General features: G+C 44.8%; 1 protein-coding gene and 1 long non-coding RNA gene across 2 annotated transcripts; both read left to right on the top strand.

Moving 5' to 3' along the window:
- The first annotated feature begins 585 nt into the window (after nucleotides 1-585).
- Nucleotides 586-7,792, top strand: LOC149126203 (uncharacterized). Its single transcript, XR_016234919.1, has 3 exons — nucleotides 586-1,207; nucleotides 1,378-1,501; nucleotides 7,588-7,792. It is a non-coding gene; the product is annotated as an uncharacterized LOC149126203 (long non-coding RNA).
- Nucleotides 7,793-22,611: 14,819 nt separating this feature from the next.
- Nucleotides 22,612-24,204, top strand: MOS (MOS proto-oncogene, serine/threonine kinase). The gene has a single exon (XM_002710483.4). It carries the CDS (start codon nucleotides 23,064-23,066, stop codon nucleotides 24,108-24,110), a length of 1,047 nt encoding a protein of 348 aa, XP_002710529.1. The 5' UTR covers nucleotides 22,612-23,063; the 3' UTR covers nucleotides 24,111-24,204.
- Nucleotides 24,205-25,603: the final 1,399 nt, after the last annotated feature.

Below are 25,603 nucleotides of genomic sequence, written 5' to 3'. Positions count from 1 at the left end.
AAAGAACTTAAACAGATATTTTTCAAAAGAGGAAATCCAAAGGGCCAACAGACACATGAAAAAATGTTCAGGATCACTAGTCTTCAGGAAAATGCAAATCAAAACCACAATGAGGTTTCACCTCACCCCAGTTAGAATGGCTTTCATATAGAAATCAACAAACAGCAAATGGTGGTGAATATGTAGGGAAAAAGGTACCCTGATCCACTGTTGGTGGGAATGCAACAGGTAAAGGCACTATGGAAGACAATATGGGGATACCTCAAAAATCTGGATATAGACCTACCATATGTCCCAACCATCCCACTCCTCGAAAAAAATTATGATGGAAATATGCATGTTAAAGGATAGAAGACAAAAACTTCATACAATGAATTAGTGTCTGTGGGGAGCAACTCGGACTAGACTGTTACTGGAATTAAGACTTATTCTATACATCTGCTCTCCCACAATATGGCGCTGGGAGAGGAGCTTCTACGCAGCTGCCTCTCACCAACTTGACAAGCTGCAGGAGCTGCTCCTGATTGGAGGAGAGCAGCGTACTCGGTGTGTGGGTAGCAGAGTTGGGATTGGTGGAAGAGGACTATAAAGGAGGAGACAACATGCACCAGGAACATCTAAAGGGAACACCTGAGCAGCCCCCGAGAGAGCTGGCCGGCGGTGTGCCGCTCCCCCGCAGAAGTGGGGAAAGTGGCAGGGGGAACTGCCCTTCCACGGAGGTGGAAGGGTCGGTAGCCAACCCAGGAAGAACCAGCAGCAAACCCGGGGAGGGCCGAGCAGACAAAAGAACAGCGCAGGGTCCTGTGTCGTTCCTCCGTGAAGAGGGGGAGCGACAGTGTCTTCAAGACACGTGCTTAGTTATAAAGACTCTATGGACCCCATAACGCTTTGGATGGATGAAGGATCAGAATTCAGAGACTCAGCAGCCAAAAGCTGCCCATGAATCCCTCTGCTTCCAGAAGACCTGGCGAGATGACTCAACAACCAGGATGAAAGAACATGTGTCACACAGGGTGTCTGGGGACACTGCAGTACACTGCCCAGACCTCTTTCCCAGGCTCAGCACTTCTTACCTAGATCCTGGAGTCCTGCTGGCAGGCAGTGCCCTGCAATCAGCTTCCTTAGAGAGCTTCAGCAGAGAAGAGCTGCCTTGCCCAAGATGACACCTCCTTCTGCAGGGGCAGTCCTCGTTCAAAGACAAGTCAGTGTAAGTAAGCAAATTCCCACTCCCCTGGCCTCAGCTCAGGACACTTTGGAAGGGCCATCCCATCTCCAGTGCTCTCCACTGGGTCAGCAGAGGCCTTGAGTAAGACTGCCTCACAGCCCAACTTCCTTGTCTGCCCAATCCTCCTTCCTTTCCTCTCTTCCCTTCCACAGTGTCATCTCAACCACACTCCCCAGTCAACGCCCACACAGCTGTTTCTGAGGGAATCCAGCCTGCTGCAGCTGTGCCAGTGCTGAGATGGTCCACTGGGGGCTGTGTCAGCCCTCAATGCCAATGGTGAGGACTTTGCTAAAAGATGGAGCAGAGGCATTCTGGGGCAAGGGAGCAGAGCAATTATCAACACTGTCACCTGTGATGACTCGGGACAAGATAGCTCTAGGTATCCTGCCAGGCACTGGAAAACTATAGGGGAAATAGTAACTAAATAGTGAAATTGGGTTGCTATTGCTAAATGCAGTAGACTGTGACAAAAGATGAAGAAAATCTGGAAGTGATCAGCAATAAGCTAAATGTGAAGATCAGAGGGCCTCCTTATTAGCATATGTAGAGACATTCACCTCCTGCAGCTAAAGGGATATCAGACTATGTACTGCAAATGTCTTTTTTCACATTGTTTCTTACTTTTTAATTTTTTAGTGGTGTCTTTGGAATTGATTCCTGACAAGTCCAATCCCGGAGGTCGTTGCCTATCCTAAAACTGTGAAGATTTTATCCTATGTTTTTCTTATGAAAGTTTTATAGTTTTAGTGTGTTATGTTGAAGTCAATGATTGAGTTTTTATTTGATTTTGTGGATGGTGTAAGATAAGGGTCAAAGTTATTTTTTTTTCCATGTGGCTGTCTGGTAGTTTCAGTATCATTTTCAAGAGACATCCTCGGAGCAGGTGTTTACACACTACTTAAGATGCTGTCTGGGGGGCCAAAGCTGTGGTGTAGTGGGTAAAGCCGCTGCCTGCAGTGCCGACATCCCATATGTGTGCCAGTTCAAGTCCCAGCTGCTCCACTTCCGATCCCGCTCTCTGCTATGATCTGGGAGAGCAGTGGAGGATGGCCCAAGTTCTTGGGCCCTTGTACCTGCATGGGAAATCTGGAGGAAACTCCTGGCTCCTGGCTTCCAGTTGGCCCAGCTTTGGCCTTTGTGGCCATTTGGGGAGTAAACTAGCAGAGCTTGGAATCTCTGCGTCCCGTGTTAGAGTGCCTGGTTCAACTTGCAGCTCAACTTCTAATCCAGTCAGTGCACTCCTTGGAGGCAGCAGGTAATGGTTCACGGATTTGGGTGCCTGCAACTCACTTAGGAGATCCAGATAGAGCTCCCAGTTTCTGGTATGGCCTGGCCCAGGCCCAGTTGCTGTGAGCATTTAGGGATGGGGGATTTCTCTCTGTCTGCCTTTCAAACAAATTAAATAAATGTTTTTTTTATTTACTTTTCCATATTTGAATTGTCTACTTTGTCAAAAAAAATCAAATAGTCATATGGATATCTTTTTCTGAGCTGATTTTTATGTTCCCTTAATCTGTATGTCCACTCTTAGAGCAGTTCCACACTGTCAGGATCACTTTACTTTATAATAAGTCTTAGCTAATGTTAGTTGTCCAACTTTGTCATTCTCTTTCAAAGTTATATTGGCTATTCTAGACCCTTTACGTTTCCTTAGATAAATCAGATCGTCTGTTTCTAGAAACCACTGCTGGGAATTTGATTAGTACTGCAATGAATCTGTATAAAAACACAAGTAACAACTGACATCTTAGTATTTAATTTTCTAATCAATGAACAAGGTAAATCTCTTCAGTTATTTAGGTCAGCATGCATATTATGCCAAACTAATCCCTATTGGTTGATTTTGATGCTGCTGTAAATTAATTGCTCATATATTGACCTACCCGGACACCTGGATAGATTCATTTGTTATTCCAAGATTTTTTTTTTTTTAGATTTCTTAGGATTGACTACAGGCATGATCATTTTGTCTAAGAATTGAGATATTTTAACTTTCAGCTTTCCAATCTCTGTGTTTCTTTTTCTTTTTCTTGCCTTATTTTGCAGTACCTAGGACTTGCATAATGTTGGTATAAGGGCTGAGAATGAACATACTTGCCTTGTTCTCAATCTTTGGGTGAAAAAACTGTAGTCATTTACTGTTGTGATGCTAGCTCCTAATGATTGTTGATGTCCCTAAAAGGAAATTCCCTTTAGATGAGATACCATAGATGGGTTTAAGTGCCATCACATGATTTAGGGGCATTTATTAAAATAACAATATAGTTTGTCTCTTTTATTCATGTAAGTTAGTGACTTAATTTGTTGTCTTTTTATAGTTAAATCAACCTTGTGTTCCTGGAATAAACCCCGCTTGATCATGAGGCAGTCTCTTTTGTATATATGTCTGCAGTGAATTTGCTCATAGTTTAAAAAATTTTGCATTTATGTTCAGGAGAGATATTTCTCAACTGGAAGTCCAGTTCTAAAACTGCCTCCACATCTTCAGGTACAGTTATAGTAATGGTCCCACCTTCATCACCTATTTTATGTATTCATCAGTTTTTCATTGCTGTAATGAAATAATTAAGGCAAGACAACTTTTTTTTTTGACAGGTAGAGTTAGAGAGAGAGAGAGAGAGAGAGAGAGAGAGAGAGAGAGAAAAGTCTTCCTCCCATTGGTTTACTCCCCAAATGGCCGCTACAGCCAGTGCTGTGCTAATCTGAAGCCAAGAGCCAGGTGCTTCTGCCTGGTCTCTCATGCGAGTGCAGGGGCCCAAGCACCTGGGCCATCCTCCACTGCCCTCCCAGGCCGCAGCAGAGAGCTGTACTGGAACAGGAGCCACCGGGACTAGAACCCAGCACCCATGTGGGATGCCAGTGTCGCAGGCGGAGGATTAACCAAGTGAGCCACGATGCCAGCCCAAGACAACTTTATTTTAAAAACAAAAAGAAGCTTATTTAAATTATTTTGGTCTACAGTTCTGGATATACAAGACCTGGGGACCTTATCTGGTGATGACCTTCTTACTAGCAAAGTCCTAATGCAATACAATATCAAGTAGCAAGAGACTCTAAGTGTGTATCTCTCTTTCTCTTTCTCTCTCTCTCTGTCCCCAGAATTCAGTCATAAGGGTTCTACTCAAATGCCTTTATCTAGTCATAATCATTTCCCAAAGTCCCCAGCTCTAAACCATCAGTTCAAGTGTCCACCCCCTTAATACCTTACATTTGAACGCACAAGTATTTGGGAGATATTTAATCCATAGTAACAACTAATAGCAAATAGAACAATTATAAAAAATATACTATAATAAGGCCGGCGCCACGGCTCACTAGGCTAATCCTCTGCCTGTGGCGCTGGCAACCCTAGGTTCTAGTCCTGGTCGGGACTCCGGATTCTGTCCCGGTTGCTCCTTTTCCAGTCCAGCTCTCTGCTGTGGCCCGGGAAGGCAGTGGAGGATGGCCCAAGTGCTTGTACCCTGCACCCTCATGGGAGACCAGGAAGAAGCACCTGGCTCCTGGCCGTAGCAGCCATTTGGGGGTGAACCAACGGAAGGAAGATCTTTCTCTCTGTTTCTCTCTCTCTCTCACTGTCTATAACTCTGCCTGTCGAAAACAAAAACAAACAAAAACATACTATAATAAAAGGTATGTGAATGTGCTTTCTGTCTATATCAATATATCTTATTGGCTGTACAGTTCTTCTTGTGATGATGTGAGATGAAATAATATCTAGGAGATGAAGTGCAGCGAGGCCAATGGTGAAGCACTGTAGCCAGAAATTTTGCAATTTGAGATGCCTTAGCAGAACTCACGAGATTTTTTTTTAAGAAATCAAGCTCAAAATAGACGTATTACCTTATGTAACAGATTGTGTGGATCCAGATTTGGTTTATTCATTGGCTCAACTGTATGCTCAGGGACCCAGAGTCTTCTGCTAACCTCAAGGTATTGACTTTTTTTTTTTTTTTGGTTAGCATCTCTCATGGTCTCAAGATGTTTTATAGTGAATCTAAATATCTTGTGTGATTATTTCATGCACAGATTATAATACAAATCCTTTTATACATGTCTCATTTTTTTAAAGATTTATTTATTTAGGAGTCAGAGTTACACAGAGAGAGAAGGAGAGGCAGAAAGAGAGAGAGAGAGAGAGAGAGAGAGAGAGAGAGAGAGAGAGGTCTTCCATCCACTGGTTCACTCCCCAGTTGGCCACAACAGCCAGAGCTGTGCCGATCCGAAGCCAGGAGTCAAGAGCTTCTTCCAGGTCTCCCGCATGAGTGTAGGACTTTGGCCATCTTCTACTGTTTTCCCAGGCCATAGCAGAGAGCTGGATTGGAAGTGGAGCAGCCACTTGGACTGGTGCCCATATGGGATGCCGGCACTGCAGGCGGCAGCTTTACCCACTGGGCCACAGCGCTGGGCCCAAAACACATGTCTCATTTAAAAGTCAAGAATAGTATAGCCTTTCAGCAGAATCACCCTTAAGCAAAAATTTCTTTTTCCTTCTTCATAATTCATTAATAGATTTATTATTTTTTTTAAGAGAGGTAGGGTTACACAGAGAGAAAGGACTTCCATCCTCTGGTTCACTCCCCAAATGGCTGCAACAGCTGGAGCTGCACTAATCTCAAAGCAGGATCCAGGAGCTTTCTCTGAGTCTCCCATGCAGGTGCAGGAGCCCAAGCACTTGGGCCATCTTCCAGTGCTTTCCCAGGCCATCAGCAGAGAGCTGGATCAGGAGAGGAGCAGCTAGGATGTGAACCTAAATGGGATGCTGGCACCGCAGGCAGAGGCTTATTATGCCACAGTGCCGGCCCAAATAGATATAGTCCTACCATATATCTTAGTAACCTCAGCATATGATTGGGTTTTTTTCCTTAAGTTAAGAACTTAGACCTTTCCACTTAGAGGATGCACTTTATGTCTTCTCATTGGCATACCTGCATCACCAGCATCATTACTCATATACTTTCAGGCCATTATTAAGTAAAGTAAGGGATGCTTGAATGCAAGCACTATGATACCTTGCAGTTACTACTAACGGGTGGATACCAGGTAAGAAAATCTTGTGAATTAAAAATCAGGGTGTGTCCTTGGGCAAGGTGGCACTAGATTTAATATTGATGGATTAGAGTTTAATTACATCGTCTAACAATTTGCTTACTATTTGGCATATAGGTATTTTATTACTTTTTTTACTGCCTTTTACATTTTTAAAAGAATCTTCTATGGGTTGATTAGCTATACCACTTTTGCTGTTTTCGTGGTTCCTCTAAAGTTTCAATATCTTACCATAGTCTACCCTTATATACTATTATACCATTTCTACTATGAAGTGAACCTCACAACAAAAGGCCTCCAATTCCTCTTCTTCTTTTTGGTGCCATTGTTGTCATGCTTTCTACAAATGTTCTAAGCCCCAAAATGCTTTTTTGTTATTGTTAGTGTTACTATTAATTTAAATATTCAATTGTTCTGAAGAAAATTTTTAAGATTGGAAAAATCTTTCTTTTTGCTACATATTTACCATTTGTAATATTCTTTATGATTTCATGTATTCCCAAGTTTCCCTCTAGTATCATTTTCCTGTTTTTTTTTTTTTTAAATGGACTTCTCTTAATATTTTGATTGTGGTCTGTGGCAACAAACTCAGCTTTTGTTTGCCTGAAAAAATCTATTTCATCTTCATTTTGAGTAATATTTTGCTAGATAAAGAATAGCATGTTGTTGCTTATTTGATCTCTTTCAGCAGGTCTATTACCTTCTAGCTTGCATGGTTTCTGAGGCAACTCTAATGAAGGCAGAAGAAAATCAGATGGTCCATAGTGTATGATGGCTGTTGACTTTATGATGACGTGAAAGCAATATGTATTCAGGAGAAACTGCACTTGGAATTTTGAATTTGGGCTTTTTCCTGGGCTAGTGCTGTGTGGTCTGAGACTCTCTCTACAGTTCACTGTGTTGCTGAACTAGAGTGTTCTGTAGGTTAGGTGTATTCAATGCCTTTTAGCCATGATACTTTCAACTTACAGTAAGTTTTATCAAAATTGACCTCCATGGCAAATTGAAGAGTATCTGTATGTTCATTATAACAAATCTCATGGAAGCCCCAGCCAAAAATTTAATTATAATATTGTGAGAGCCCCTGAGTCAATACACCCAGCTAACTGCACTTAGATTCCTGACTACATAAAAGCTATAGAATAATAACCTCACTAAGTTCATTGCTGTAATGAAATAATTGAGGCAAAACTATTTCATTAAAAAGTTAGGGTAGGGGCCAGTGCTGTGGCGCAGTGGGTTAAAGCCCTGGCCTGAAGCGCCGGCATCCCATATGGGCGCCGGCTCTAGTCTCGGCTGCTCCTTTTCCGATCCAGCTCTCTGCTGTGGCCTGGGAGGGCAGTGGAGGAAGGCCCAAGTCCTTGGCCCCTACACCCACGTGGGAGACCCAGAAGAGACTCCTGGCTCCTGGTTTCGGATCGACGCAGCTCCGGCCATTGAGGCCATCTGGGGAGTGAACCAGCAGATGGAGGACCCCTCTCTCTGGCTCTGCCTCTCTCTGTAACTGTCTTTCAATAAAAATTTTTTAAAAGTTGGGGTAATTTGTTATGAAATAATCAATATAAAATTCAGAGAATATGATAAAAACTACCACAAAGAAAAGATGGTTATATGAAAAGTACCAGGAAAGAAGCTTTAGGCTTTTTAACAGATACTCTTAAAATTGTCATGGGAAATTAACTTCAATATACAATTTGCACCAAATCTCAGATTGAAGTACACTGTCAGCCATAGTTATCCAAGATAAATTGCCTTCGATGCTCCTTTTCCCAGGAAGCTACTGGAAGATGTGTCCCATGAAAATAATAGACCACATAAGATGAAAGCCTAGAACTTAGGAAAAAGTGAACCCAAACCAAGAGAGATGAGAAAAGAATTCCAATAGAAGTATATGGAAAAGTCAATATGACAGCTATGCAGTAGCCTAGAGTTATCAGCCACTTTGGAATGGGAGCACCACAGATATGTATGACAAAATAGGAGGTAAATTCCCAGATATGCAGCTAAAAGGTTGAAAGTAGTTGCCACTCGACAGGAAGAACTAGGTGAGGAAGAGAGATGGTGATCAGAGTGGCTGCCATCTCATCAAAATATGGGGCAATTCTATCTCAATCACTATCAGGACTGCCTCACATGCACCGTTTCCCCAAAGGTAATTGTTTACTGGATCACAGTAAACACAGATGTGTCTCATGGACATCTGTGTCCATGAGAAGATCTAGCTTCATGCAAAATTAGTCCTAAGAGTTCAAACACTGTTTAAAAAGGTCTCCATCTCTGCTGGCGCTGCGGCTCACCTGGCTAATCCTCTGCCTGTGGCGTCAGCACCCTGGTTTCTAGTCCTGGTCAGGGCGTTGGGTTCTGTCCCAGTTGCTCCTCTTCCAGTCCAGCTCTCTGCTGTGGCCCAGGAGGCCAGTGGAGGATGGCCCAAGTGCTTGGGCCCTGCACCTGCATGGGAGACCAGGAGGAAGCACCTGGCTCCCGGCTTCGGATCGGCGCAGCGTGCTGGCCATAGCAGCCATTTGGGGGGTGAACCAATGGAAGGAAGACCTTTCTCTCTGTCTCTCTCTCTCACTAACTCTGCCTGTCCAAAAAAAAAAAAAAAAAAAGTCTCCATCTCTCACCATGTCATCGTTCTGATTCACATCACCCTCAAGCAAGCATGCACCTAAAAAGAGGCATTGTTTCTTTTTTAACTTTTTAAAAGTGTTATTCAAGATTTATGTATTTATTTGAAAGGCAGAGTTACAGAGAGATAGGGAGAAAGAGAGGTAGAGAGAGGTCTTCCATCCACTGGTTCACTCCCCAAACGGCTGCAATGGCCAGAGTTGGGTTGATCCAAAGCCAGGAGCCAGGATCTTATTCTGGGTCTCCCATGGGTGTGCCGGGGCCCCCATACTCGGGCTATCTTCAGTTGTTTTCCCAGGCACATTAGCAGAGAGCTGGACTGGAAGTAGAGCAATTGAGAATTAACCAGTCTCCATATGGGATGTCGGTGCTGCAGGTGGCAGCTTTGCTCATTACGACCCCACTGCTCTGGAAAATTCCTGCAACTGAAACTAATTGAATCAATCATTATGGAGAAGAGAAAGAGAATAAGATTATTAGCCAGTTTGGAGATCCAAATAAATGAAAAGAGCTCCTTTTCACCCCTGGAATGTATGGAAAATTCAGTGTCCAAAATGACTGTATTATGCCAACACTCCAAGTGGGCCAGACAGGCCTGGTGAATTACCCTGTGATAGCTTTCCCTTTCCCCAAAACAGCATCAGAATTGATTTATGATGATCCTGAGGAAGAAAAACATCATTGAATGGATGCGGAGCATATTTTGAAGGGGAATATTACTAGATCGTGCAAAACTTGAGTCTCTGGAATCCCTTACCCCAACCCGAATAATACAAGGGTCCCGTAGTACTGAAAGGCATCATAGCTGAGTTTATGAATACGTATGATACTCTGGGATAGTCTAGGCCTTCACTCTGCCTGTTGCCCTAATCTTTGCCAGAAAAAAATCCCCTGGTGAATGTAGAAGACATTTGTCACCTTTGGCTGCACAATATGCAGTTTTTTATTTGCATTTGAGAAATTACTTCTCAACCGTTCATGCTCTTGTTGAAACAGTATATCCAAGGGCCTACCTCTCACAGGGGAGGCCAAAGAGCCCTGTACTCTTTTTCTCCATTCTGGTACAACCAAGGGGTCCAAAAGTAAACAGATTTGGCTGTGGGTTGCTTCTTTCGAAGAGAGAAAAATAAGTGGCTCAGAGACATTCAGTGCAGTGGTGCTCTCCTGGCCACACCTTTCTGCCTGGACTAAGAGAGTGGTTCCTGCTTCCTGGTTCTCTAGAAACATCTTGCTTCTCACCCACTTCCGAGCATGGTTCTTCAGGTTCCCCTTGAGTCTGTGAACCTGCAAAATCTTTCCAATAAATTTCTTGTTGCTTAAGTTTGTTAACTTCCTCAAATCTAAGAATCCTAACAAATACAATGGTTGGCTGGAGATTAAATTGAATGAGGCTGTTCCTGCTGTGCCAATGCTATACCTTATTTTGTTTCCATATCAAAAGTTTATCTTCTGCCAGCGCCGTGGCTCACTAGGCTAATCCTCCGCCTTGCGGCGCCGGCACACCGGGTTCTAGTCCCGGTCGGGGCACCGGATTCTGTCCCAGTTGCCCCTCTTCCGGGCCAGCTCTCTGCTGTGACCAGGGAGTGCAGTGGAGGATGGCCCAAGTCCTTGGGCCCTGCACCCCATGGGAGACCAGAAGTACCTGGTTCCTGCCATCGGATCAGCGCGGTGCGCCGGCTGTGGCGGCCATTGTAGGGAGAACCAATGGCAAAGGAAGACCTTTCTCTCTGTCTCTCTCTTTCACTGTCCACTCTGCCTGTCAAAAAAAAAAAAAAAAAAAAAAGTTTATCTTAGGGAAGGGCATTTGGTCTAGTGGTGAAATCAGTCAAGATATCTGCATCCCATATTGGAGTCCCTGGGTTCAATACCCACCCATGGATCCTGACTCCAGCTTCCTGCTAATACAGATCCTGGGAAGTAGCAGTGATGACCAAAGTAATTGGGTTCCTGCCACCCACATGGGAGACCTGGATTGAACTTCTGGTTCCCAGCTTCAGGCTGGCACAGTCCTAGCCACTGGGGACATTTGAGGTGTGAACCAGTAGATGGAAGTGTGCTGTCTCTCTGCCTCTCAAATAAGTGGGAAAAAAATTTTTAAGGATTATCCTAAATTCTCCTAGGTTTTTTATACTCTCACAGGTCAAGATAATACAATCCCTGGGGCGAGCACTGTGGCGTAGCAGGTAAAGTTGCTGCCTGCAGTGCCGGCTTCCCATATGGACACCAGTTTGAGACCTAGATACTCCACTTCTGATCCAGGTCTCTGCTATGGCATGGGAAAGCAGAAGATGGCCCAAGCCCTCAGGCTCCTGCACCGCATGGGGAACCCAGAGGAAGCTCCTGGCTTGGGATCAGCAAAGCTCTGGCCATTACGGCCAACTGGGGAGTGAACTAGCGGATGGAAGACCTCTCTTTCTCTCTGCCTCTCCTTCTCTCTCTGTGTAACTCTGACTTTCAAAGTAAGTAAAAAAAAAATTTTTTATAAAAAATACAATCCCCTTTCTCTCTGTTAACATCATTGATAATCAATAATAATTTGATGTATATATTCCCTAGCTTGATGTCAAAATATAGTACAATGGAACTTAAACTAAAGGCCTAAACTACATCCAAATCTTATAATTGCCCATTGAACTAATAACATGTTGATTTAAGGTGATACAAACATGGAGAACAGGATGTAGACCAGTTGTGCAAAAAATAAACCAAGGAGTAGGAAAGTGTAAGTTAAAGCACAGGAAACTGGCCGGCGCCACGGCTCACTAGGCTAATCCTCCGCCTAGTGGCGCCGCCACACCGGGTTCTAGTCCCGGTCAGGGCGCCGGATTCTGTCCCGGTTGCCCCTCTTCCAGGCCAGCCCTCTGCTGTGGCCAGGGAGTGCAGTGGAGGATGGCCCAGGTGCTTGGGCCCTGCACCCCATGGGAGACCAGGAGAAGCACCTGGCTCCTGCCATCGGATCAGCGCAGTGCGCGGCCGCAGCGCGCCAGCCGCGGCGGCCATTGGAGGGTGAACCAATGGCAAAGGAAGACCTTTCTCTCTGTCTCTCTCTCTCACTATCCACTCTGCCTGTCAAAAAAAAAAAAAAAAAAAAAAAAAAAAAAAAAAAAAAAAGCACAGGAAACAGAATTAAACAAGAGACAATACAACCTGAAGTCTCAAGTCATCAAAATGATGCCTTTAGTAATTTTATATCTGCTCAAATGGAACTTGACCCTGCTTCCTCTTACACCTGCTGCGCTTCAAAGCTAGAGTCACAGTTCTGCTTCACCTGGTTCAACAGTCTTGCTAATGTACTGCCAACTTAGTTCTGTAGTTCTGTATCTTTTGGTGGAAAAACGATACAGGCTACAAAATAACTGTTATCTCCTGGGGGGTCATCTGGGAAAAAATTGTAGAGTTGGGCTGTATGTGAGGGCTAATATGAAGTCAAATTATTAGTAACAACTGTTAATATAATTAGACGCTCCTGTGCACAAGAACTGGGTTGTATGAGATTATACTCAATTGTAGAAGGGAGCACATTGTTCTGTTTTGGAAATTGGTAAATCATTGGGATATACCTATGGAATATAAACTCCAAATCAGCCTCCAGCTAATTGTCCTATGAATAGTTAAAAATTACACTGTTGTGATCTAATAAATACAAAAGCCTAAATCAAACCATTTCTGTGAATATGAGGGGACTTCAGAAAGTTCATGGATAAAGAGCATTAAAAGACGAGTTTATTTGGGTGAGAAATAGTTTTGAAATCCATGCATACGAATAAAGGGGAATGGCTTAGTAAGTATCTGCTGGTGGCCTGAGCTGGGACTCACATCCGTGGTTTGATGAAGATTCTATGCATCCTTCTCAGGAGCACACACTTCTCCTCTAGGACACAGATGCCCCTTCCCACCCTGCACATACAGAGGAGTCATACCCAGCACTGTTCTGGGTTGCCCAGTAAATGGGCTGCTGAAGTGGTTAAGTTCCCTAGTTGTGTTACACAAAAAGGAACATTACAACAGTAAATAAAACTTGAAGATTCCTGGAAGACTGGAGAGTTCAGCCACTGGTGGATGTTACAAGCACATTTCTTTATTTCATCTTTCTGGATACAGATTAGCAGCAAAAAAAAGAGTCTGAAAGTCTGAAATAATGATCTTTATTTCCACAGAATTTGGCAAGGAATTCCAAGAGAATGGAGCAACAGGTAACTGAGCTCAGCAAAAGAGCTGCAGAATGAGTTTGAGCTTAATGTCTTGTCTTCCTTTTGACTTCTGTTCCTAACTATCCCTTAGCTGTGCTGGGTTGCTACATTTAGATTCAACTCTGTTTAGTGCAGAAGACTCTAGTCTCACATAGGAATCTGAAATTAAATCTTTTTGTCTAAAAAGACAAATCCGCTATGGGCACCATTGTATCTAAATGTAAGGAGGGCATTTCCAGTGTTCACCCATCTGTGCTGGAAAGTTAGAGTGAATAGTCTGCAAAATTTGCAATGAGAATGCTAGGGATGATACCAAATTTTAATTTCCCGTTTATGGATCAAGAACGATACCCTGCCGGCGCCGCGGCTCACCAGGCTAATCCTCCTCCTTGCGGCACCGCCACACCGGGTTCTAGTCCTGGTCGGGGCGCCGGATTCTGTCCCAGTTGCCCCTCTTCCAGGCCAGCTCTCTGCTATGGCCCGGGAGTGCAGTGGAGGATGGCCCAAGTGCTTGGGCCCTGCACCCCATGGGAGACCAGGAGAAGAACCTGGCTCCTGGCTTTGGATCAGTGCGATGCACAGGCCACAGCGCGCCGGCCGCGGCGGCCATTGGAGGGTGAACCAACGGCAAAAGGAAGACCTTTCTCTCTGTCTCTCTCACTGTCCACTCTGCCTGTCAAACAAACAAGAACGATACTCTGAACATCTAAACAAAAACGAGGGGAATCACCATGCTAACCAGATTGATTCATGGGATACATGGCAAGGTGAAGTTCTGACACAAGCTGCTGAGAAAATGGCCAAAGCCTCAAGGAAACTTTGAGGAGAAGCCCTCCACAAGGTTCTCTCTCCATTTCCTGCCCATGTATGATGCACTAAAACTGTATTTCAGACTCTCCACCTTAACATGAGCTAACGACCACCTCATAATTGAGTTCCTCTTCCACCTCTGCCTCAAGAGTCACTGAAACTCACCTTGTGTGGAGTTCCAACATGTCTCCTGACGTCTCGCTTGCAAAGATGCCAGCCAGGGATGCCAGGAGTTTTGCTCTAAAGTGCCTCTTAATCTCATTTGAGATTAGAGTGCTTCTTAATCTCAAATAGGATTAACCTCAAAGTATTAACACTAGGATCCGCAAGCCATTAAGAAGGCACACCCTAGAAATAACTAGAATATTTTCTATCAAGGCAGAATAGATTACTATTTCAGAATAGATGAAGTGAAGCTATAAATAGAGCCAGATGACAGAAGCAGGGGAGAGAAAGGCATTGTTGATACTTAAAAACAAAAAGTCTTAGTGAAACAAGAGGCATCAATAAGATACATTTTTACTTCATGAAACACTGTGGAAATGTAATCAAAAGGTAAGTTCATTTTAGTAAATAAATTTGAAATTCATGCATAGTTTTTCCATAATAATACACATTACCTATGAATTTCTTGAAGAACCCCCCCAAATATACATGAATCTCACAATTTTTGCACCAAAAGAACTTTGAAAATTCCATTTTCCATGAATGTTTTGAAGCAGTGTAATATACATATATATTCTATAGAGATGGGGAAAATAAAGATTTGGCACTGGATTCTGATCAAATCAATTTAGAGAGTAATTTGAATTTATACATTGTAAACTGGTAGTACTGGTGGGAAAATTATATATATATAATAAAAGGAAGATAAAATAGAAGATACTTTAAAATTTAATATTTTAATATTTACTAAATTAAATTCTAATGAATAGATGAAATATGTAGATTCTAATATTACCAGAAATTGAATAGCAAAATTCAAAATTGGGTTGCCCTTCCAGAGCTAGTGCAGATGAAGCCTACGCATGTACTACTGCACTTCCTCAGCATACACAGACCAAAACGTAAAGGTTAAATGAAATTTGCATAAAGAATCTGGAAAATTAAGTTGCTTGATTTTCCCTTTGTTCCCTGTCTCTTCTGGTCAATCTCATAAGATAGACTTTGAGGACAGTTTTCTACCATCCTCCAGGCTTTGAGTATCACAAAAGAATAAACCTCTTGACTGAAAACTACTTCCCTCTAAGAAAACTGCCATCTAGTTATACTGCTAATCTCTCAGAATGGAAACCAAATTAATAATACATGATATAGGTAATATGAAGCCTCCACAGAATGAGTTCTTATGAATGATTCTACAATAGTTGGACTACACATCCTTAATTGCAAGTAGTATGTATGAGAAGAAAAATAACTGAAGATATATTTTACTAATTTGGTCAGATGACAAATAATTAATTAATTTTGTTTGGGGAATTTTTAAGTATAAGATACGGGGGGGGGAGGATAAAATCAAAATGGCTTAATTTGGAGCCACAATGTTAGAACTGAATTAGTAATATCAGTAAGAATCCACGCTTTCTAAACAGAAAAAAAGCATAAATTTCCAGTTCTGTCAGCTAAAATCAGTTAGGAATAATGGCTTAAGAGAATTAACTGAATTTGCCAACTTAATGCTGAAATTTAAATGCCACCTTTCCAGAATACATGGGCGAAATGGCTGAATTCCATGGTCAATTATGACTCTAGGGTAACCTGCTGTATTGTGTTTCGTTGAATAAAGATGGTTAGCTGAATAGACCATGTTACTTTTTTATTAATTTTTTTATTAATTTTCTTTTATTCGACAGAGTTAGACAGTGAGAGAAAGAGACAGAGAGAAAGGTCTTCCTTCCATTGGTTCAGCCCCCAAATGGCCGCCAGGGCCAGAGCTACACGAATCCGAAGCCAGGAGCCAGGTGCTTCCTCCTGGTCTCCCATGCGGGTGCAGGGCCCAGGCACTTGGGCCATCCTCCACTGCCCTCCTGGGCCAGAGCAGAGAGCTGGACTGGAAGAGGAGCAACCGGGACCAGAACCCGGCGCCCATATGGGATGCCAGTGCCGCAGGTGGAGGATTAACCAAGTGAGCCAGGGCGCCGGCCCAGACCATGTTACTTTTGAATCCTTCATCCAAACATGCTATTATTTTGACTCATTTATCGGTGAAAAAATACAGATTTTAGTAAATACTGTAGACATAGTTAGAAAGCATTTCCTGGCGTAAAGCAGGACGCCAACAGACTGATCCCCTAAGTTGCGACGGTTAAGTTGGACAAGGTCATTAATAAACGGCCAAATTTCAGTCAGACACATTTTCAAATATCCATGAGCATTTTATGGTCTCAAGAACCAGAAAAATCCCAAGATATCAATAAATTCAAAGGTGTCTAAAACCAGTTTGAAAGACACATTTGTCTTAAAATTCTGTCCAGTTAAACAGTATTTAGAAGAGAAGCAAAAATATATTTACGTATCTTACAGAGTGAAAACACGAAATCCAAGTGCCCTGCAAACGCACAGAAGCAGCAGGTAGCGTGCGCAGATGACTTCCTGCGCAAACCCCAGTTGCACCCACTCGAATCTGCCCCAACCCTGTTATGCAGACCACAGAAGAGCTCTCTGTGCACTGCCCGGGCATGGCAACAAGTCTACATCATATTACTAAGGACAACGTTGAAAACAATATTATTTCAGAAAAATAAGAATCGTACAATTCCACTTGGGCAAGAGCATTTTCTTTCAACGACATGTTTTTCAAGTTGGACTCCACAGTCTTGGTATTAGGATTCATAGTGAAGCCAAGCGTTCCATATCTTAACTTTTCGTTCTCGAAGAGGCAAAAGTGAGCCCCGAGCCTGGATCCGCACTAGTAAATAGCCATCGGCTCGCCCTTGCGCGGCACCGCATTCCTCCACCTTCCTGGGGGAGAAACTGGGTCGTAACCGGAGCTCTCTGCAGCAGCCCCCGGCGTGACGCCGCTGTCGCCCGGCGCGCACGCGCAAACGTGGCCGCCGCCGCCGGAGGGCCCTGTGCGTGGCTGGGAGGCCCGTTCTGGCCCTTGGCCTTTGAAAGAGGTCTTCTGGAAGATGACGTGAGGACCCCGAGTGAAACGGGAAAGCCGCTGTGTACGCAGCAGCGCGGCCGGGGTCGGCTTTCGGAGGAGGGCGGCGCCATCCACGTGCTTCCCGGCAGCCCGAGGCCGAGGAGCCGCCTTGCCAGCAGGCGCGCACGGACCTCCGAGCCACGAGGCGTCGCGGAGCCGAGCGCCGCGCAGGGGTGGCGGCCACGGCGGCCGTGCTGCTTTGCCGGAGCAGCAGCGGCGCGACTTGCTGGAGTCTGGATAAAGCCGCTGCCGCCGCGCAGCCAAGGCGGGAGCCCGAGAGCCGGAGCCCCGTGCGCACCCTGCCAGCGGAAGGGGACCTCGCCCTGTGCACGCCGCCTTCCGCGCTGCCCCGGGAAAAACCCTTCCCGCCAGCAGTCAGGGTTCCTTGGTCCCTTTTGATAAAAAATTGGATTAAACGGGCCGTCAGCTCTGATATCTGCCAGATATCAGATGATGATATATGTCATGATACATAGCCTGTTCCGTACCAGAGAGGGAGGCATCTTCATAGTGCTGCCGACTAAGAGCAGAAAGTGCTCTGAAGTCTTTGAGGGAAGAACCTGACCGCCTTTCCCTCGGGAGGTGCACACAGTCCCTCAGGCGCGCTCTCTTTGCTTCAATTCTAAGTCCAGGTAGTCCCTACCCTGTTAGCAACAAATTTGGGGTGTGTCTTAGCTTGGAGAGGGCATAAAAAGGCTTATTGCGTTTGATCGTGTTCGTGTGAATCCTCCACTTTTTTGGTTATGTACCAGTAACTCAGCCTGCTTTATATCTTTTCGATGTGTTTATTTTTGAAAGGCGGAGAGACAGACATCTTCCATCTCTTGGTTCATTTTCTAAATACCCACAACAGCCAGGGCTGGGGCAGCCTGAGCCAGGCGCGTGGAACTCAAGTTTGGGTCTCCCTCGTGGGTGGAGACACCCAAGTGCTGCCTCTCAGGGCGCACATTAGCAGGCAGAAGGGGAGCCCAGGAGGCGGCTTACCCATTGGAACAAACGCCCACCCCACTGAGCTTTGTATCTAACTTCAGAATTTAACAGTAGAAAAATGCTCAAGTTAAGCTTTAAATTAATTTGATTTACAATGGAATAAGTTCCTTCAGTCCTGGCAGGGTGTTTTTAAACCAATACGAACACATTTGTGTTTCCTATGGGTGTGAACCCATACATACTATTTTAAAAATGAGTTTCGCTAATCCTCCGCCTTGCGGTGCTGGGACACGGGTTCTAGTCCCGGTCGGGGCGCCGGATTCTGTCCCGGTTGCCCCTCTTCCAGGCCAGCTCTCTGCTGTGGCCAGGGAGTGCAGTGGAGGATGGCCCAAGTGCTTGGGCCCTGCACCTGCATGGGAGACCAGGAGAAGCTTCTGGCTCCTGGCTTCGGATCAGTGTGAAGCACGGGCTGCGGTAGCCATTGGAGGGTGAACCAACGGCAAAGGAAGACCTTTCTCTCTGTCTCTCTCTCTCACTATCCACTCTGCCTGTCAAAAAAAAAAAGTTTCATAAATATTAATTAGCACTTTACATGTTGACTACTGTAAATCAGAAGATGAAACTTCATCTTCACCACAGTCCTGCGCTGGGCATGTTTCTCTGGCTTTGCAGTTGAGAAAATTGAGGCACTGGGCTGCAAAGAAACCCCAGCCAGCTGGCCCCAGAGCCTTTGCTCTTTACCCTCATTCTCTACCATATTTCTGGGATCCAAAATGTTATACAGTCCACGTATATTAGTAACGAAAGTAGGATCAGGGTGGTGAATGGCTTAGCAGTTAAGGCCCCTGCACATTCCATATCAAAGTGCCTGGATTTGTCTCAGCTCTGCTTCTGATTCCAGCTTCCTGCTAGTGTGCACCCTAGGAGGCAGCAGGTGATGGCTCAATAGCTGGGTCCCTATCACCCACCTGAGAGAGCAGGATAGACTCCCAGGCGCCTGGCTCCAGCCTGTCCCAAACCCAGCTGTTGTGGGCATTTGGAAAGCAAACTCGTAAGTGGGAGTGTCTTTCTCTCTCTTCCCCCTGTCCCTACACCTCCCCTGCCTCTCTGTGTGACTTTGAAATAACTAAGGACCGCCACCTGCAGTGCCAGCATCCCATTTGGGTGCCGGTTGGAGACCTGGCTGCTCCTCTTCTGATCCAGCTCTCTGCTATGGGTTGGGAAAGCAGTAGAAGATGGCCCAAGTCCTTGGGCCCCTGCAGCCACATGGGAGACCCGGAAGAAGCTCCTGACTCCTGGCTTTGGAATGGCGTAGCTCCAGCCATTGTGGACAATTGGGGAAATTGGGGAGTGAACAAGTGGATGGAAGACCTCTCTCTCTGCCTCTCCTTCTCTCTGTGTAACTCTGACATTCAAATAAATATTTTTTAAAAAATAAATAAATAAATAAATAAAATTATTTTGAAACACAGCATTAAAGTCAAATTTAAGGACATAATAAGAACTTATATGTTAGGTATTGTGCTACTCTCTGGAGAGAAAAAAATTCCATAAGGGAGCTAAATCTTGCTTTCTAGGTAACTACAGTTTGTGGAGTAAGAGAAATATCTTAGAGGAAACAAAGGCTATCATAAAAGGGATATTCAATATCCCTTTTTTATAATATCCCTTCAATATAATATCCCTTCAATATTCAATGAAATATTATTGGACAGATTGGCAGATTATGGATCTAATGAATTTGGGGTTCGTGAATACACTAAGTACCACATTTTCATTAATACTTTATTTTTGGTGTCAATTATAAAATTAACTTTAGAAAATTAATTGTTTACATGATTGTTAAAAGAAAATACACAATAACAATTATTTATAATACTTAAGAGTAAAGGTACTTCTCTGTCCCTCTTACACTGCTACTATTCACAGCGCTCCTTATCTGTAATAATTTTGGAGATATAAATTAACTTTCTGACTATGTGATGGCTATTGAGCAAATTTTGCAACAAAGATCTATTAGAAACTACAATTTTATTACTCTCAAATTTTTCTGTTTTCATTGCCATCCTTTAATATTTGGGGTTTGATAGATTTATACACAACTCCATTTGTACTAAAATATTCCATATTTGAGAGGCAGAGAGGAAAGGAGAGATCCCACTGGTTCATCCCCCAAGTTCCTGAAAGCACTAGAACTGGGCCAGGTTGAAGTCGGAAGCCAGAAAGTCAGTCCAGGTCACACACAGGGGTAGCAGGATTCTGCTACCTCTCAGAGTCCACATCAGCAGGAACCTGAAGTCAGGCACTCCCATAGCAGACGTAGACATCTTAAATGCAGCTTAACCATTAGGCTACACACTTGTTCCCCATAGTTTATAAGTTTTTTTTAATGTATTTTTTTTAATTTATGTGAATGGCAGAATAACATAGAGACAGGGAGAGAGAGATCTTCCATCTGCTGGTTCACTCCCCAAATGGCCACAATGGCCAGACCAAAGTCAGGAGCCTGGAACCCCAGTTGAATCTCCCATCTGAGTGGCAGGGGCCCAAATACTTGGGCCACTGTCTGCTGATTTTCCAGATGTGTTAGCAAGGAGCTTGATTGGAAGCAGAGAGGCTGGAATTGAAACTAGCACTCTGATGTGGATTATGGGTATCTGCTGAGCCACACGCCACCTTCCCATATGTTACATTTTTTTAAGATTTTTGTTGTTGTTAATCTGAACAGGATTGCTCTACTTTTTTTTTTCCAAAATAGTGATTCCTTTAATCATTATTATTATCCTAATTTCTTTTTACATTTTATTTTTATTTATTTGACACGCAGAGAGACAGAGACAGGGATAGTGGCAGACAGGAGAAAAGAGATCTTCCATTCGTGGTTCCATTCCACCAAATGCCTGCAATTAACAGGACTGGACCAGACCAAAGTCAGGAACCTTGAAGTCATCTGCATCTCCCATGTAGATGACAGGGACGCAAGAATTTGAGCCATCACTGCTGCCTCCCAAAGTGCACATTAGCAGGAAGCTGCTGTTCAGAATGGGGGGGGGGGCGGCACTGTGGCATAGCAGGTGAAGCTGCCGTCTGCAGTGCCGGCATTCCATATGGGTGCCAGTTGGAGTCTTGGCTGCTCCACTTCTGACCCAGATCTCTACTATGGCTTGGGAAAGCAGTAGAATATGATCCAGGTCCTTGGGCCCCTGTACCTGCATGGGAGACCCAGAGGAAGCTCCTGGCTTCAAATCAGCCCAGCTCTGACCATTGCGGCCATTTGGGGAGTGAACCAGTGAATGGAAGGTGGATGGAAGACATATTTCTCTCTCTCTCTTTCTCTCTCTCTCTCTCTCTCTGCCTCTGCATCTCTGCCTGTCAAATAAATAAATCTTTAAAAAAAAATGAGGGGGGGACTGGAACTCAGGCACTCCTGTATCAGATGAAGCACATCCCAAAGGATGTGTACCAAATGCCAATCCCTAGCTTAATTTCTTTTTCTTTTTTCTTTATTTATTTGAAAGGCAGTTACAGAGAGGCAGAGGCAGAGGCAGAGAGAGGTCCTCCATCCAGTGGTTCACTCCCTAAATGGCCATGTCAATTGGAAGCCGGAGCCAGGAGCCTCCTCCAGGTCTCCTATGAAGGTGCAGGGGCCCAAGGACTTGGGCCAACCTTTATTGCTTTCCCAAGCCATAGCAGAGAGCTGGTTCGGAAGAGGAGCAGCTGGGACTCGAACCTGTGTCCATATGGGATGTTGGCAAAGCAGGTGGTGGCTTTACCTACTACGCCACAGTGCCAGCCCTCCTAGTTTCCTACATGAAAATATTGAGGCTCAAACAGGTTAACTATTATACACAGGATTGCATGCTAAGCCACACAGGGAGCATAGAATGGAAATCCTTTTTCTTTTCTAGGACCCCACAGACATCAAATTGCTTATGTCAATGGTTTGTATTTACTTACTTCTCAGAACCAGTATACTTCAGAAGCATATAACTGTCATTAAAATGTGTTTCTGAGTCACCTATGTGTTTATTGATGCTTTAAAATATGGAAACGTTACCATTCGAGTATTTACAAATGTAGATGCTACATTATTAGGTGTCTTCAACAAATGGGGTAATATCGTTCTTTTTTTCCAAAGATGTGAATGTTAATTTGTGTTATAAGAACCAGAAAGAAAGAATTCATGGTTTCTTGTGCCATTTTTATTTTTTCAGATTTTTCCACTTCTATAATTCCCCCATCTCTGTGATTATTTAAAGCTCTGACCATGGCTCAGAATCACTTTTGCTTTTCCCTCTCCCCTAATTCTGCTTCAGTACTTCAGCTCATTTGCTGCCGAGTCTTATGTGTGAGTTTGCCAGGTGAATCCAATTGCTGTGGAAAGGAAGGATGGTTAGGAAGTCAATGTGACGTTAAGGAGTCTTGCTAATCTGCTGTGTAAGCTGAATGGAGAGACAGAGAATTCTTTTCCTTGATGAATCGAGGAGGTATGTGTTTTGACCTCTGTGTGTTTCTATTTGGAGTGATTCCTTTAAGGTTGCAATTTAGTTAGCTACATGAATGTTGCACCTAATTATCTCTGAAACAGGTTAAACAAACCTCTGCTGTTCCTTGCTCAACTCTTGCAGCCAATAACTGCTGGAAGTGATTTAATGCAGCTGGAGAGTAACCCTCACAATCATTATAGCCTGCAAAGTGTGAAACAATTACATCGTATTTTTGTGATCTCTTTGGTCCAAGAACGTGCATTGGACCAGAGTTGAAAAAAAAAAAAAGCCTCTTCCTATGAAAGATCGCTGTGAAAGCAGGGTGAGTTTTGGGACAAACTAGTGCTGTTTATCCGAGGAGAGCTTATTTTGACGAGAATTCACTTTAAGTGTGGAAGGAAAAACTCTCTGCCTGCCCGGCATCTGATAGACCCTTGCTGAGCGAGAAGCGCAGATGTAGCTCATTTGGAGAAGACGAAGGAAGAGGAGAAAAAGGAATGGGGTGGTGTGAAGGAGTGGTCCTTCATGTTTCCGAACTCCTGCGGTTTTTCCTGATCTTTACACTCACCTTGGCCTGGGGCTCTCTTTAGGGAGCGCGTACCATGCCCTCGCCTCTCGTCCTGCGCCGCTGCCTTGCTGCCAGCGAGTTGTCCCCGTCGGTGGACTCGCGGCCGTGCAGCAGTCCTTCGGAGCTCCCCGGGAAGACGGGGAAGCTCTTCCTGGGGGCCACTCCTCCTCGGGCCCCTCGGCTGCCTCGCCGTCTGGCCTGGTGCTCCATCGACTGGGAGCAGGTGTGCTTGCTACGGAGGTTGGGAGCCGGAGGGTTTGGCTCTGTGTACAAGGCGACTTACCGTGGCGTCCCTGTGGCCATAAAGCAAGTGAACAGGTGCACCAAGAACCTACGAGCATCCCAGCGGAGTTTCTGGGCTGAGCTGAACATTGCAAGGCTACGCCATGACAACATCGTGCGAGTGGTGGCTGCCAGCACGCGCACGCCCGCAGGCTCTAACAGCCTAGGGACCATCATCATGGAGTTTGGCGGCGACGTCACATTGCACCAAGTCATCTACGGGGCTCCTGGCCTGGCTGCGGAGGAGTCGGAGGCGCCCCACCATGGCACTGGGGAGCAGTTAAGTTTGGGCAAGTGTCTGCAGTACTCCCTAGATGTCGTCAACGGTCTGCTTTTCCTTCACTCACAAAGCATTGTGCACCTGGACCTGAAGCCCGCGAACATTTTGATCAGCGAGCGAGATGTCTGTAAGATTGGTGATTTCGGTTGTTCGGAGAGGCTGGAAGATCAGAGGTGCTGTCCCCCTTACCACCTGGGAGGCACATACACGCACAGAGCCCCCGAGATCCTGAAAGGAGAGGCTGCCACGCCCAAGGCCGACATCTACTCTTTTGCCATCACGCTCTGGCAGATGGCCACCAAGGAGGTGCCCTACTCCGGGGAGCGTCAGTACGTGCTGTACGCAGTGGTGGCCTACAACCTCCGCCCGTCTCTCTGTGCGGCTGTCTTCAGGGACACTGTGCCCGGACAAAGGCTTGGGGACATCATTGAGAGCGGCTGGAGGGCCAGTGCTTTGCAGAGGCCCAGTGCGGACCGCCTGCTGGTGGACCTTAAATCCTTAACCACGGAGTTCACCTGACTCCCGACCCGTTTCAAGATAAGCTTTTGTCTTTGTTTCTATCTACTTTTAAGGAAGTGGAGATGTAGAAGAAAACATATTCGTAGCATGGATTTTTTTTTAAAAAAATAAAGTTACTGCAAACTTGAGTCTCAAATGCCTTTTCTTTGACAAATGGCAAAAGCTACGTGTTTAGTGTTGTTGCTAACTTACCTCATACTTTATATAGTTTTCTCTCCATAGGTCCAGTGCTTATTTGAACTATTCCATATGTTCAAATTTGTTGATAAATAACATATATATTCCATATATTCAAATTTGTTATTGATAAAAATATTTTGTCTAAAACAGGATTCCATTGCAGAAATGCTACAATTTTCTGAAATTCACACCATATGGTCCATCTCTACCACCTACATCCAAACTATTAACAGATCACTTACAAATCAGGTTATATACCAGATCAGTAAAATATTTTTTTAAATGCTTTCTTTCTTAAATTCGAGGGATTGGGGGGATGAAAAAAGAGAGCGAGAGAGAACGCTCCCATCTGTTGATTCACTCCCCCCAAATGCCTGCACAAGGTAGTTGGGAGCTGGGAACTCAGTCCGGGCCTCCCAGTTACGTGAGTCATCTGCCTCCCAGGCTCTGCATTAGCGGAAAGCCAGAGTTGGGACCTGGGCTGGGAGTCTGAGCCAGATATGTGATGTGGGACTCAGGCATGTTACCTGGAGTCTTCATTGCTTCAGTAAATGCCCGCCCCAGTTAAAAGCTGTAAAAAAATTAATTTGTTCCTATTCCTCTCGAGAATGTATTTGTAATGACCTTCACACATAAAATCCACAGACTGAGGTAAAATTAGAACTTGTACATTGCCATTAGTAGAAAACTTTTTGCTAAAACTTCTAAACAAAATCTCTTATATCTTGCATTTATATTCAGAATTAGATGACAAAATAATGAAATATGCCGGCGCTGCAGCTCACTAGGCTAATCCTCTGCCTTGCGGCGCCGGCACACCAGGTTCTAGTCCCGGTCGGGGTGCCGGATTCTTTCCAGGTTGCCCCTCTTCCAGGCCAGCTCTCTGCTGTGGCCCGGGAGTGCAGTGGAGGATGGCCCAAGTACTTGGGCCCTGCACCCGCATGGGAGACCAGGAGAAGCACCTGGCTCCTGGCTTCGGATCAGCGTGGTGCTCCGGCTGCAGCATGCCAGCTGCAGCAGCCATTGGGGGGTGAACCAATGGAAAAAGGAAGACCTTTCTCTCTGTCTCTCTCTCTCACTGTCCACTCTGCCTGGCAGAAAAAAAAAAAAAATGATGTGAGGAAAAAGCCCCAAAGAACAAGATTGACCATTTGCACAGAGAAGAGTATACAAGTAGAATTAGGGTGTTCATTCTAGAAATCAAAAAACAGGTGCAGTACACAATCAGTAGACCCTTGACTGGGCACACTGAATCTGCTCTTCTCCTGGCCTAGGGCTATACAGCGCAATCCTCTCTGGTGGTGCTGGGCAGC

This window comes from Oryctolagus cuniculus, chromosome 6 (assembly GCF_051225735.1).
Source record: "Oryctolagus cuniculus isolate XC-2025 breed Fujian yellow rabbit chromosome 6, ASM5122573v1, whole genome shotgun sequence".
NCBI lineage: Eukaryota > Metazoa > Chordata > Mammalia > Lagomorpha > Leporidae > Oryctolagus > Oryctolagus cuniculus.
This window is presented reverse-complemented; position numbering and strand designations above follow the sequence as displayed.

Excerpts from the sequence above, each read along its gene's own strand:
- MOS (XM_002710483.4), top strand. The coding sequence starts at position 23,064 with ATGCCCTCGCCTCTCGTCCTGCGCCGCTGCCTTGCTGCCAGCGAGTTG.